Below are 15,476 nucleotides of genomic sequence, written 5' to 3' on the forward strand. Positions count from 1 at the left end.
ATTTCCTAAGTATTTTATTGTTTTTTGAATTTCTTATGTATTTCTTTGTTTTTTCGACTTAATGTTTTTCATTGTTTTTTCGATGAAATTTGTCCGTGACATTGTTCGGAACAAGAAAATGCGTTATTAATTGATTTTAATCAATAAAACCCAAAAATAATCATGCTTTTATGAAATTTGCCTGGAAACACAGTTTGCATTGAAATTGTACACAAATTCACGTTTTTGAGCAATTTTTGGTCTGACATGCACGTGCATATTTATGCGCAACTTTGGAACCGCACACCCGGGCATCGCAAATTTGGTGTCAAAAGATGCGGGAGACTCGAAAGAAAAAAGTCATGAAACGTCGCGGCGATAGCTTCTCGCGATAGCGATTCATCGCGTGAAACGTCGAGGGGGGGGCCTCGGAGGCCCCCCCCCCCCGGCCTAGTTAGGGTTAATTTCATGAATGTTGCCGCTCGCGAAATTTGCGAAATTAAAATACACGCGAACATTCCTCATTTTACAGTATGTTGCTGCTTATCAAATCTTAAATCCTGAGAAACAAGTTTTAATAGTGATAATTTCAATGCTGTGGTCACACCCTACCCAGGGTATAAAAGCTTATTGGTGTGATCATTGTTCCCCTAGAGGGCCTTGTTATCAATACACCAACATCACCAGGTACTGTATATGCCATATATTTTGTGAGGTTTTCAATTTTGCAACTTTTGCCAGGTGGATGCTATTTGCAAATTAAATAACACACAAAATTATTAACTCTGACCTTGATATGAATGCCATGTGCACGTATACATGGCTCCCTGTATTATTGTACTCCACAATCGCGAATTTAATTTAAATTGTTGCAAAGTCCCAATTTGCGAAAGCTTAGACTCGCTTCATAGGGCATATAGATCGAGTATCCATGCTGTGGTTGAGAGAGACATTCCTGCTAAAGTACCCTGCACGAGGACAGTTGAAATGCAGGATCTCTTGCTCGAAAGTCCAAAACTCTAGTCACTATGCCACAGTGCTCTGTAATGAGTTAGATAATCATTTTCTGTCACTCTTTGAATCCTGGCTTGACTAATGCCTCCTTGAGTGTGATATGACTTGAAAACAAATATGGCTGATATTTTTTCGTAACCGGCTTTACTGTGTCAAAGATAGGAAGATTTATTCATGGCATTTATGTCAGAAATAAATATCTGCTGTTTCATTGTTAGGTTGTCATGGTGAATGATGTAGTATCCCATTCTTTTTATCTTCTTAGGGTTTCTCAGTGGAAGGCCAAGAGAACATCCAAGAAATTCTCACCAAGCAGCTGCTACTATGTCAGTTTCTTGTTGCCATGTCCATCGTCAGAGAAGGTAATTGACTTAAGAACTGGATTGCCACGTCACACTGACAGTTTGCAATAAGCTCTCTTTTTGATGCAAGGAAGACTACCAATATGGAGTTTAGAAGTGATTCTAAATGATTTTTTTTTTTTTAAAAGACATGTGAAGAGTTCTGTTCATCATCCAAGTCTAGTGTTCAGTAACAAATAATTTATTTTGGCTCCTTCACTGTTCATTGTGCAGTGTGTGATAAATTATGGGAACTGTGTTTGTTATTCTCTGCATGTTGCACTTTTGTTCTCTGCTGCTATTACTTCCTGAAACTTTGCCTTTCCCTCCCCATGACTGTGATGGTGTCACAGTAACAGGCATAATATCGTGTCCTTTGTAGACCCCGAGTATTCATTCCAGACTTTCACAGTGCTTGCCACTGGCTTCATGTACATTGCTCTGTATAAAAAGCAAACTATGCAGTAAAACAAATGGACATTGTCATGTTTGCTGTTGATTATTATGATCATCACCCTTTGACCCTATGATTTTTAGACTTTGACTTTGCTAGCCAGGAGCTTATTCTTTTGCAGTGGTCTGGAAAGCTTAGACCCTGCAAGTGATATGCTAGATTTTTATCATGAGTTTGTTCTTGAATTCAGACCTAATAACAAATATGAGTTGAATTTCCTATGTTGCTCTTACCTTTGTGAAGTAACATTACACATCAATGTAAATGTTTCACTTAAAGTGAAAACTAAGTTCTGGTAAGGGCTTGAGAACCCGTCTGGCACCACTTCATATTTGCTTGCAATATATCGAAAGAGTCTACAAAGAAACTTACCTGGCTGACGCGGTTTGCCGGAATGATGAGTCGTTTTGGAGTATTTTGAGAAAAATAATAAAAGTCGGTAGACCGACTTTTATTCCAGAAGGCTCCAGACTAACTCGGTCTCAGGGAAAACTTGACCCTATTTCAGACAATTTACACACAGTTCGTGATCGCCATGTTCATCAGTACTCTATACTCCGGGTACCAAATGAGGCCTTGATGAGCAGACAGGAAAGTGCGTGCTAATCCTGTACAAAACAAATGGACAGCGCGCGGTCCTCAAGCCTACTAGTATACGCACATCACCTCAGTTGCTGAGACGCGCGGTCTTTGAAGTTTTTGTTGTTGTTTATCAATTGTCTTTGATTGTTTTTAGAGGTGCTGAGAGTATACTAATTTTGCATGCGCGCCAAAGAGGTTTTTGATGCGCGTGTTGTAACAACTCGGACCATTACTGCGAGTAGCCAGAACGCTACAATGTAGTTTATACAGGCCGCTCCCGTATGCATAGTACTGTACAATCCAGAGGGAAAACCAGTACAACTCATCCCGCTGTCAAGCAAAGCGAGGCCGAGTTATCCCCGAGTCCGAGTCTAGCCTGACCCCGTTCGGGTAAGTTCCGAGACTTTAATATTTCCCATTTTCGTCCTTACCCATTGAATATCTTGTTATTACAGCGTTATTCCGCACATTTCCTAGGCATACGTTCACATTTTGGAGCAGAATTTGACAACTTTTGCAGGCATACCAGAACTTTGTTTGGGCTTTAATCATGACACATTTGTCCATTGGACCATAATGTCAATCCTGCATGTCAATGATTTTTTTTTTTAAGTTTGTAAAAGGCACTTTTCGTTTTTTGCAAATGTCAGATTAAATGAATTATCATTTCACATTATGTTGCATATATGCCCAGTTCCATTGTTATTATACCCCCGCCAAACGAAGTTTGAAGGGGGTATATAGGAATCAGCGGACGGTCGGGCGGTCGGGCGGTCGGGCGGGCGGGCGGTCGGGCGGGCGGGCGGTCGGTCGAGCGGTCGGTCGGGCGGTCGGTCGGGCGGTCGGTCTGTTGCAAATCTTGCGTATTATGGGCAAAAATGGGTACAAATCTTGCGTCGCGAACTCCTCCCACAGTTTTTGATCAATTTTTATGAAATTAGGTACAGATGTTCATCTGAATATGTTAATGTGCAAGACACATATTTCCGCAGTGGCAAAAAGTGCGTTGCCATGGTAACGGCATGTTATTGGTAAAATATAGGGCAAAATGCTTCATGGCAAAACTGCTTCATCAGTGTTCTTCCAATTCTCATGGAATTCATATTGAATGTTTGTCTTAGGATGTAGGTCAGCATGACACATTTCTTGACAGTGACAAAAAGTATGTTGCCATGGTAACAGCTCACATATTATGAGCCAAAATGATGGAAAATTTTGTGTTGCAAACTACCTCCTCAGTTTTTGCCCAATTTCCATGAAACTTGGTACAGATGTGTGCCTTTGGTTGTAGATGTGCAAGACGCATTTTTCGACAGTACCCGAAAGTATGTTGCCATGGTAACGGCATATTAATGGCAGAAGATCAAGGAAAGATCTTGCGGATTTAACTACTTCCTCAGTTTTTTGACCAAAGCTTATGAAATGTTGTTTTGACCAAAGCTTATGAAATGTTGTTTGGCGGGGGTATAACCAGTCGCTGTAGCGACATTTCTAGTGATATTTTGTAAGTACTGCACAAAGAGATTGAAGGAATGGTAGTCTTGGATTAATGCTGCAAAGGATATCATGAAAGGGAAGGTGTGTGATGTGTATTAACGGTAGATTTATAGGGCTTTTCGTTATGTCCTTCCAATTATTGCAGGTGGTCACTTTGTGTGCAAGACCTTTGACCTCTTCACACCATTCAGTATAGGTCTGATCTACATACTCTACCGGTCATTTGACCAGGTGTCTTTATTCAAGCCAGTTACCAGCCGTCCAGCCAACTCAGAGAGGTAGGTTCAAACTTGTGTCTCTTGTTTCGGTGATCTGAGTTTGATCATCAAAGCCGACACCTGAATCACATGTAGTCAAGAGATCCATCCATTCATAGGAAAGTTGCTCCAATGGAAAACCTCTCTGAAAATAACTGAATAAAATAAAGACAATAGATATACAACAATTTTAAGCAAATAAGAGAAATAATCAGCAAGTGAATGATGGGAATTGGCCAAGATGGCAGCATATGGGCAGAAGGAAGAGGATGAAGACGAAGACGAGAAAAAAGAGGGGAGAGATAAGAGATGATGAAATACTGTGGAGAGCTTGCCAGGGATAGTTATAAACTTCATTGAATTGTTGGCAATAGACATTGTGTTGAATAGAAGCAGGAGTGTATTGGTCTTTGGGAGCTTAATCTCAGGTCAACATTGCAAAATAATTTGCATTTATCCCAGCGGATTAGACTGCAGACTGCCAATTACGATGTTCCTGTTTTGAGTGCCCTGGCTGCGGTGGTTGTGCCCCATGGCAAGGCACGTTGTCGTCATTGTCTAATCCTGTGAAGGAGACTTAAAGTCGTTGGTCTGGTGGTTGCTTTGCTTGCAAGCATTCCATGCTGCCATAGTGGTCATGTAAAAAAAAAAAAAAGAAAAAAAAAGTCAATGCAATTCAATTGGAAGTTTATATAAAGAAACAACAAAAGACTACATGTGCATAATTCTTCTCTGACTAAGTTCTTTACTCCTTTACTTATGTCATTGAACTTTCCTAGGTATGTGATCTGCAAAGGTCGTCGAGCCAACACAGACCAAACACATGACTTCCTCTTTGACCTCAATATGACCTTGAATGACCTGAAGTCGTCAAAGCTTGATGTTCTGGAGAGTGTCCCACTGTCAGTCATTTTGGAGGACCAAGAGTTTGTGGACTATATCGTAGAACAGAACGAGAGGTTTGTGTGAGCAAGCAATGTGTGCGTCCGAGCCAAAGCTAGATATTTGTTTCAAAATAAGGAAATGATATCTCTCTCTTATGAAACAAAAACGTACAATCATATTGTACAATCATATTGATCAGGCATTGATATGGCATTGTGAATATGTAGATATGAAGTGTTGTTCTAGTATTGTCTGGAATTAGGCGAGAGAAGCAGAGGAGGGTACCAAATATAAGATGGTAGTCTCTGTTGCTGGTAGATAATGATGTACAGACCTTTTGAAAAAATATTTCATAAATGAATAAGGTTATTGATAACAGCTTGAGGTCAGCTCATGACCCTATGTCATTGTCGATGTATAATTATATGTTCATATTTTTTTCTGGGGGGGGGGCTGTTTGTTATCATGCTAGTAGCACTTGTTAGCATTGATGCTGCCTCGTGATTCATGTGTTTAAGGGAACTTTCTTTACAAGGCCTCACAGAACAAGGCCTCACAGGTCTCTTTTCACGTTCTCTTTTTGACATTTTAAGTATTAATAGGAGGAATTTTGTTATCATTTATGGCTTTTTGTCTCTTTTGCCATTTTAGTTTTAATTGTGTGTTTATTTTGTTTTTATGAGAATGGAAATGATATTACCATATAGACAGTACACGCCTATCATTAGTTGTGGTGTTTTTAAGCATAGATCTCAGTTGTAACTTTACAGGACTGTTGTGGTTCTGTTCCCATCTTTCAGACAGGCCCAGACACAGACTCAGGCCCTGGCCAAGATCCAGGCTTATGTCCGCAACACAGACCTGATTGAGATGGAGCAGAAGCGAATGAGAGACGAGTGCCTCCAACTCTGGGGTGTAAGTGACACCAGCTCGAGGTCAGATTAGATGGGGCTCATCTAATCATTGATTACATGTACAATGTAGTGATTACTTCACATGATTATTCATTTACTGTAGATACACAAATTTTCACAATACATTAATTTTCATGCTTCTTCTCTCTCCACAATTTTCTCTGCACATTCTGAATGGGTTGAAAATCACACAGCGCGAATTCAAGAAGCTGCAAATATGTTTTTGAACGTCTCAGCGCAAAATATTAATCATGCAAAAATATCAACGTTTACTGTAATTGCTTTACCATATTTCATTGCAGCTGCTCCCATTGACAGCAAGCCCACAACTAATTGGGTTTAAGCATTGAAATACAAACATACATGAAAGGATGTTAACATTTGTTTGTTATGAAAAATCATAATTGTATTCAAAACCTTGTGTGTAATACTGCAAACTTTTTTAAGGGATGTGTCTCCTTGGTTTCTTCAGAACCTGCATTTTACAGAAAAATCTTTATCTGCCTTCATTTGTTCATTATGTACCAATTCAAAATGTCTTTATCCATAGTCATATTACACAAAACTATGCGTAGTTTACTTCTCGATAACTTCCAGAAGTTTGAGCATGCAGTCACACTACAGACAAAATTTTTAGTTTGATTGGTGTGAAACTGCCCATAGTTTGGTCGCTAACATGCATGCTACACACGAGCAAAAACCATGTTTCCTCCTTGAATGAACACGCAACAGTGTGGAAAATAGAATGCATTGTGCATAAATAACGTGAAATGGACAATCATGTGACAAACTTCTTAAAGTTGCAGCTGTGAGCAGTCACACAACACAAAACTACACATAGTTTTGCGAGAAGTGAGAAACGTTTTCAAGTGCATGCAGGAAGTTTCACTGGTACCTTCTCAAGAAGTCTGTGCTCACACTGCCCAAATTATGCGAAACAAAATACCAGGTAGTGAAACTTTATGCAGTTTTGCATAGTATGAGTGCAGCCATGGGATTACTAGAAGTGAGGCGTGAGTGAGGTCTTGGCAATGAGAGGACAGTTGATTTGCCACTCTTGTATGGTAGCTTGAAAATTGTCTTCACTCAGAATCAATGTCTGCCATTTATCTGTCCTTACTTGTATCCAGATTCCTGGGAGATCAAGAGCAGCACCAAAGACGACTTATGCTGACACAAAGTTCTCTGAACTGTGCGAGGTAATAATGGCATCTGCTGTCAACATCAGAAGCTATGATGTTCAAACATTTTCTCCCAGTGTCATCCAGTTGTTATAGCTTAGTACTCCTCTCTCCTTTCTGAAATAGAACCGTTTTTATTTTTAAATTACCTCATACTTCCTATCAGCTCAAGTATTAATTAAGATCATCATCCGTAAACATATTGACATATGAAATACCTACCAGGGGAAATATAGTTTGTGCTGATAAACCTCAAAGTTCAGAAAATTTTACCTGTTTTTTTTAGTCAAAATTATTTAGAATATGAAATGATATGTCAGGTTAGGGATTGTAAGCTCTACAACATACTGTAGTTCCCCTTGTGTATTCATCATGGCAAACCATCAAAATGTATGTTGCTCTTCATATTCTATTCTTTTTAGCAATGATAAAAGAAAAAAATAAGAACACGAAAAGAGGTTAGAGCAAATAAAGGTGACATGAAGGTTAATTCCGCTATGATCAGTCTTCTTTGGTGCACTTGCTTAGTAACTTCTTGAATTTGTCTCCCAATTTAGGATGACCACAACGACTATGGATACTTCTGTCGCAACGCCATGCCGCTGGACAGGAAGAATTTCTCCCAGAAGGTCAAGAGTGTGTTCAACTATCGCTGCACGGTGTCTGCAGGGGAAAGATTCTTTGTGCTCAGCACTGGGGTAAGCCTCCCCCGTTGGTCATCCAGTACTCCATGACAACCTGGCACTTTTAGCAGAATTGTGATAGGCAGAAGGTGTTTTAGTGTTTGTTTTATGCCTCTGTCCATTGCTAAGCATCTCTAGTGAGAAGGATGTAGATAGAGATTATCAACCAGTTGGCAGATGTGACAAGGGTGGAAGGTCAAGGTCAAAGGTCACAATGATTTATACTAACTAGATTTTTATCTACTTCTACTAGGCGTAGGTTCAATGGTAATGTTATTGTATAAGCTGTTATTTTCGCGAGGGTTTAATTTTTGTGAATTTCATTTACCTGGTATCACAGTTGGATCGCAAATTTGACAACACGCAAAAATGTCATGCACTAAGGTAATAGCGCATTTACGATAGCGTCTGTGTCAATTCGTGTAAACAACATCTCGTGAAAATGTCTGTGACCTCCTTATTCATGAAAATATCTGCACATAATAACAGCTTATATAGTATTTGATGTAACGGATAGAAATAAATTTGACAATAAGTATATTTCCTTTATGAAGAGGGTTAAAGATGAATCCGTGGTTGTTGGTCAAGATCTGTTGCTTTCATCAAAATGTAAATGAACTCGCGTGGCAGATATAGTGATTGTGTACAAAGCGGAGTAGACATCCCAATCAACTAAGCAAAAGTAAAAAATGCTCTCTTTTTCAAAACATGTAATGGTTGGCTTTTCAGATAGGATATGACTATCAGACTATGGCATGAATCTTGCTGTAAACAAATAAATACTATATACGCCATATATTTAGCGAGTCTAAATTTTCGCGAATCAGGACTTCCTGACGATTTTGCGAGTGGTTAAATTTGCTATCGCAGAGTTCAGTACTGAATGGAGAAATGTACATGTGCGTGTCACATTCATATCGGGTTAAGAGTCAGTGTTTTCGCATGTCTTTAAATCTGCGAATAGCACCTGACCTGCAAAATTCACGAAATATTCAGTGTATACAGAAAACAAACAAGCAAGCTTATGACATATGAGTGGAGGTCATGCAAGCCTGTGGCTGCAAAGTCTTAATTAACTTCATCATAGACTTTTTTTAATATAGATAAAAAAGAAGATATTTGGTTCCTGAGCAAGAAAAGTCATGCAGGAATCTCTTCATATACTGCTTGTTGGTGTTTTTTTTTTTTTTTTTCACTTTTGAGTGAAAATTTCGGTGGAAAAAGTATGATCCTTGCTTTCACTTTTGAGTGAAAATTTCGGTGGAAAAAGTATGATCCTTGCTTACAGTACTTACAAAATTTCACATTATCAGAAATTCTCATGAAATCAAGTCTGCATATAACCCTGGTACTGTAAAATAGTCACGTTTATATTGAATCTGCTGTGCATCTTCTCTTCACACAGAGATCCCACGTGTCATTCTGGGATGGCAGGTCATCTTCCCCAAAGTGGAGAAAGTTGGACAGGTGTAAGCTGCAGCTGCCCAGCGACACCCTGTTTGAGGCAGAGCTGATTGAAGAGCTGAGAGGAGAGGTGAGGGCGAGAACCCCAATTGGGTCATGGAGAGATCAGAATTGATTAGGGCGCAAGTGGATGTTCCATGCCTGTGCCAGCATCTTGATCCCATTTTCTATTATCCACCAAATAGAAAATATGCTGTGTATGAAGAGGGTGCTACAGTGGACTCCCATTATGACGAAGTCATTGGGACCGACAGTTTTCTTTCATTATAGCGAAATTTTGTTGTAACCGAACAAATAAACAATAAACAACATAAAGATAATGTTGTGGCCTGAATTTTTATTTTCTTGTATCCAGAACTTCGTTATAATCATGTTCGTTATATTAGGAATGCACTGTATTTTTGCTGTACAAGCATACCTTCACGTTTGATTCAATACTCAGAGATATTCTTGCGCAAACAGGTCACTTCTTGATTTCAGAGAGCTTTTCCTGAGGTCAGAGAGAAAATATGACTGTGTGATGGCTGTGAATCATTATGGTTCGGAAACTTGTAAGGTCACTGGAGTTCATTTGTGAGCTCTTGCTTTCATCTTGTCATCTCACAGGGTCAGGGTCAGAGGAGGATGCAAACAGTCCACATTCTGGATGCGCTCTGGTTAGCTGGTCAGGACATCAGACATTTGGCCTACTCAGAAAGGTTATAAATTTTCGAAGTCATCACTCAATTCTGCTTTCATTTGATTCTCTGTAATTGTGATACTGTTTCATAAAGGTTTCTCACATAGGTTTATGTTTACATTTGTAGTTTTAATTTGCAGACAAATAAGCAAATAAGTGGGTGATGCCATAGAGATGTGCATGATTGATTACAGTGTATATGGATATCAAATATTATATGAACACATAAAATCCTTTCCATAGCTCCTAGGAAATTCAAAGTGAGCACTGTGAATGGTGTGTGCAATGAACAGTGACCACTGTTTACAACAAATTCCTCAGGACCAGTGAAATCATGTAGTTATATCACAATCTGTTTTATATCTGGCTCTGAAAACAATGAAGTAGATATTTATTGATATTTATAATTCATAGATGTGAATTTATTATAATTATATATATCTGTATATGTAGTACTATGTAGTAATCCAAAAAGTAGTAGTGTAGTGCATATACATTTAATCATAAGGGAAAAGGACAATATCTATCACACTGACTACCCCAGTGAACATGTATACAACAGCCCCCTTGTCTATAATGACATCATTTGAAGTTCCCTTTGAGTGGTCACTACACATAGGTTTGACTATACATGGTATTCATATACCGGCGGTATGTTTTCAAGCATTGCACGCATCTATCCAATCTGTCCACAGAGTTCAGAAGATCAGTCTTTTTGTGAAGGCTGTGGACCGACCCACCCGGACGGACTTGACCCCACTTAGGGCCAAGGATATCGTCAGGTGTCATGACTTCCATGAAATCTTTGATAGGTATGGCACAGGAGTATTAAAACGGTTTGTCCATAAAATTTAACTTTCAATGAGCATGAATCATGTTGTGCAATGGTATCAAGTAAAATTAAGTCTAAAGTTTGTATAATTCTCTCTCGTTAAAATGAACACAGGTGTAACAAAATTTCGGATTCATCAATGAAGTAAAAATTCAGGTCCCAAAATTACCGTCTATATATCTTTTAAACTTTATTTGTTTGGTTAGAACAAAATTCTGATATAATGAAAATAAACTGCCAATCTGGCAGACTTCATTATGATAGGAGCTGCCTGCATTAAACAGAGTTCTCAATCACGTTTTAACCTCGTGCTGGGAAATTGTAAACTTACATATTAAATTACATCAAATGAACTTGTAATTGAATGTGCAGTATTTTACATGTTCATTTATTTCAATATTCTACTTCAATATGTACTCTAAAAATTAGTTTCTTGAAAAGAGAAATCTTAAAGTCCATTTTTTACGAAAGGAAAATGTGTTCAGGTATTCATGTAGTTTGGTCGTGATCATGTACTTTGCAAAAGGTACCATTCCACAACACTACACAGTCACAATATAATCAAATATAAGACTACATATTAAAGACTGTTCAAAGATTGTAAGCCTAGAATATAATTGACAGCTGGAATGCTTTGTTGTAACAACATATTTCAAGGTATCAAACTTTTCATCAAAATTTGATTGTGAGATGTGTCAGTGAATGCCAAACCATAATTATTCTGGCTGTCACTAATCACAAGTTTCATGAGGTATATTTTTAGCAGCATCACTCTTCTCACCTATCCCAAACAAAGTCATCATCATTACCTAATGTTATGTGGTCCTTTTGCAGACTCACCATGTTGCAGGGAAAGGGAGGGGGTAGACATCGGAGACTTTGCTACCGGGCTGCTAACAACAGGCATTTCGTTCCCACTGGTGTCTTCTTCATCAAGATTTGCAATGGTAAGAACCATTCGGTGTGAATATTTGAGTTCTGAGTTTTGAGAGTCGAAATGTTGATAAGGCAGCTGCCATGATGCCCTGTGGAGATGTCAAAGTAGCCATGTTTGGTCGCATGACCTTTGACATGATTTTATCCTCCATCTCTCCTGCACGCAATTTCCGAAAATTCTAACTTCTCTGAAATCTCTTAAAAATCTTGCATTCCTAAATCTGCTTTCTTAGCCACTTTATTTCTCTTCATTTTGCTTTCATTTTTGGTCGTAAAATTAATGACAAAGCCATATAAATTTAATAAACTTTGCAGTTCTGTGATGTCTGTCAGGTTTGATTTTTGTTTGGCATTTTTGTGTGTGTGTTTAGCTCCCTGGACAGTGCAGTGGAGTAGATCTAATCAGAAGCTGTACTACTACAACCTAGATAATGGCACGTCCACTTTTGACTGTCCACCGGATTGCATCTCTTCATTCAAGTAAGATTCTTAGACTGTTTGAATTGATGTAAGAAATATGAGAAAGTGATGTAGGTAAATGGCTGTACTCCATGCCAAGACTTAAAGGGATCGTATAGTTTTGGTTGAGACCTAATTTCATGTTTCAATCATTTTTTGGTGAGATAATGAGAAACCTTTTATGAAATATGAAAGAGCATGTAATTCCATGAGGAATTCAATATTTATTTGATGCAAATTGGTTTTGAAATGGCTGAGATATCCAAAAAAGAGCGATTCTAATAAAGTGTGGGACCCACACTTTATTACAATCGCTTTGTTTTACTTTGTTTTGGGATGTTTCAGTCGTTCCAAACCCGATTTTCATCAACTAAACTTTGAATTCCTCTTAAAATGGTATGCTTTGTACTACTTCATAAGTGTTTTCTTGGTATCTCACAAAAAGTAAAAAGCCCAATTCTCATCTCCACCATTACTGTACTATCCCTTTAAGTTCATGATCTCCTCTTTCACAGTGAGTTGGTAACATGATATTGGTTCTAACTTTTTCCAGGTAGAGATATGATACAGTCATTCCCTTTTTTCCATACCAACGTATATCTACTACGACTATCCCAAGAGTGTGGTTTGATTGAAGTTTTGTGTCATCATGATAGGCAAAATGAATACACAGCCTGGCATCCATGCTGTGACTGTGTTCAACAAATCTCAGTATTTCTTCAAATTATGCAGTTCTAATATGATATTTTGAGCAGGTACAAGTTAGTATCTATTAAAAGGAGATTTCATGTTTGTGTAGCTAACCAGCTGCATTTAGTTAAATGTCATGTCAAAACGAGTACACATATCTACTGTCAGTGTAGCCATATTCAGTTATGCAACTTCACTCGAACTGTGATGTACCGTAACAGTGGCGGATCCAGGCGGGGGCGCACCGGGCACACACCCGCTCTTTATTTTGAGTTGAAACAAAAGAAACCAGGCAAGTGCCATAATGTGTCTCGCCCATTCGCGTACAAGAAATTGTACGCGAATGGGATATAACAGATTAAAAAAAAGAGATATAACAGGGTAAAAATTTATGGCAAAAAAGGAACGTGCCATAAAAACTTAACATTGGGCCCCTAAAGTTCGATGACCCCTGCCTGTGACCTTTGATCTTGTGGTGACCATCCACTCCCCAAGGGACATCTACCATCCAAGTTTGGTCACAAACGGTTTGGTCACAAATGGACCTATGGATAAAAAATTATGACCCATAATAGAAACGCGCCATAAAAACTCAACATTGGGCTCTAAAAGTTTGTTGACCCATGTTTGTGACCTTTGACCTTGTGGTGACCATCCACTCCCCAAGGGACATCTACCATCCAAGTTTAGTCACAAATGGAGTTATGGATCAAAAGTTATGACCCATAATATAAACGCGCCATAAAAACTTAACATTGGGCTCTTAAAGTTCGTTGACCCCTGCTTGTGATCTTTGACCTTGTGATGACCATCCACTCCCCAATGGACATCTACCATCCAAGTTAAGTCACAAGTTATGACCCATAATAGAAACATGCCATAAAAACTTAACATTGGGCTCTAAAAGTTCGTTGACCCATGCTAATGACCATTGACCTTGTGGTGACCATCCACTCCCCAAGGGACATCTACCATCCAAGTTTGGTCACAAATGGAGTTATGGATCAAAAGTTATGACCACTAATAGAAACGCGCCATAAAAACTTAACATTGGGCCGTAAAGTTCATTGACCCCTGCCTGTGAGCTTTGACCTTGAGGTGACCTTAGTCTCCCCTCACCTCCGGTGGGCTCGACAAAAATGAGGGGCACATGCCCCTGCCCCCCCCCCCCCTTTAATTTTGTAAAGGCACCGCCCTTTTACAGAATTTCTGGATCCAACCCTGCATATCATGGTGTTTAGGTTTGTTTTGCACACTTGTTACTCTTCATGTTCATAGATTTAATTTGGTTCCCAGTGTAAAGAATTCTCAGGAAGATGATATATAGACATGTTTTTGAAATTCTGTGGTCATATGAAATAGCTAAATCCACAGGGATTACTGTGCAGAAACATGAGCTAACATGAATCAGTTCTCCATAAATTAAGGAACATCAAAAGTAATGAAAATATTTATGTTGCTAATTCTCTTTTAACCCGTTGAGGACAAGTCCCGAGTATACTTGGGCAGGTGTCTATGGGAAATGCGTGTTGTAGCAAAATCAAACCGTCCTCAACGGGTTAAGGTGGTGAGTAACGTTTATGAGTGTATTATGGGCAGAAACCTACACATAGCATGAGCAGAAGTGAGTTTTTTTTTTTTTTTTTTTTCCAAGATTGACAGAATGAGTTAATAACCTTGAACAATTTGTCCATTGCAATAAATATTTTCTGATCAGTTGTGTACACATAAATATCAGAGGTCTCCCAACATCCTCACTACCGGGACCTGATCTCTATTGCAGGGCCTGTCGGAGCAATCGACTCCTGTGGGCGTGGGAGGATGGGGTCAAAGTTCACGACGAGCAGGATGTGAGGGAGGATCCGGAGAAATTGTCCAAGGAGGAGGTTCTCGCCCACATCACGAGGCAGAGAGTGGTGTGATCGTCACGGGCTGTCCCTGCCAGACATACGGGCAGGTGCAGAGGAAGGAAGAAAAGGATCCAGAGAGGAGGGAGTCTGCAATGAGGGGGAGAAGTCAATTCCTTGCGAGGATGGAGACCGGACAGACGAGAGCAACGTCCAGATCAAGTGGTGACGCAGCGGGGAAAACGTCACAAATGCTGCAGATCACAGAATCATACCAGGTGCACGAATTGAGAAGTGGATTACTTAGATCGAAAGAATATAGGGAAATGTAACCACTGGAATAGTGCAGAGGAAGAGTGCCGGATTCTTCAGCGGTGTTGGAGGATGAAGGAAGTAGAACCAGTCAGATGTCAAGGGTTAGCAGCTTAGATGCTGTAAAAGCAGACATTTTTTGTGTGCATGAAATTTTCGCAAATTTCGCGAGGAGCCAAGATTTTGCAGAAGTAAAATGCATCCGAACGTTCTCGTCTACGCAATACATTGAATGCCAGTGGCAATTTGCGAAAGTTTCATGCTGCAATGTTTCTTGTTTTACAGTAATATGTGAATTTGCATGGTATGATATGAAAGAGGTAAATGTTGTTGATAGCGACAGCAAGTGGATAAATAAAGGGATTTGGGGATATTTGTTTTTTTTTAATGATCTTCGGTCTACTTCATGTGTATGCTTAGCATAATAACAGTAGATAGCTTCGCTGTTCTCTCATTACTTCAACAAATAG

The 15,476-nt window shown here is 39.2% G+C and overlaps 1 protein-coding gene across 1 annotated transcript in view; it reads left to right on the forward strand.

Moving 5' to 3' along the window:
- The window catches only part of LOC140234482 (cap-specific mRNA (nucleoside-2'-O-)-methyltransferase 1-like), a 36,575-nt gene extending 21,313 nt beyond the window's left edge, over positions 1-15,262 (forward strand). The window contains exons 9-20 of the mRNA XM_072314530.1: positions 1,259-1,355; positions 4,013-4,145; positions 4,904-5,083; positions 5,810-5,924; positions 7,054-7,122; positions 7,662-7,802; positions 9,193-9,321; positions 9,858-9,949; positions 10,626-10,742; positions 11,597-11,709; positions 12,070-12,178; positions 14,631-15,262. Of these exons, the coding sequence (XP_072170631.1) occupies positions 1,259-1,355; positions 4,013-4,145; positions 4,904-5,083; positions 5,810-5,924; positions 7,054-7,122; positions 7,662-7,802; positions 9,193-9,321; positions 9,858-9,949; positions 10,626-10,742; positions 11,597-11,709; positions 12,070-12,178; positions 14,631-14,769 (1,434 nt within the window). The 3' untranslated portion in view covers positions 14,770-15,262. The remainder of the gene's footprint in view (positions 1-1,258; positions 1,356-4,012; positions 4,146-4,903; positions 5,084-5,809; positions 5,925-7,053; positions 7,123-7,661; positions 7,803-9,192; positions 9,322-9,857; positions 9,950-10,625; positions 10,743-11,596; positions 11,710-12,069; positions 12,179-14,630) is intronic.
- Positions 15,263-15,476: the final 214 nt, after the last annotated feature.

Source organism: Diadema setosum, chromosome 1 (genome assembly GCF_964275005.1).
Source record: "Diadema setosum chromosome 1, eeDiaSeto1, whole genome shotgun sequence".
NCBI classification, from domain to species: domain Eukaryota; kingdom Metazoa; phylum Echinodermata; class Echinoidea; order Diadematoida; family Diadematidae; genus Diadema; species Diadema setosum.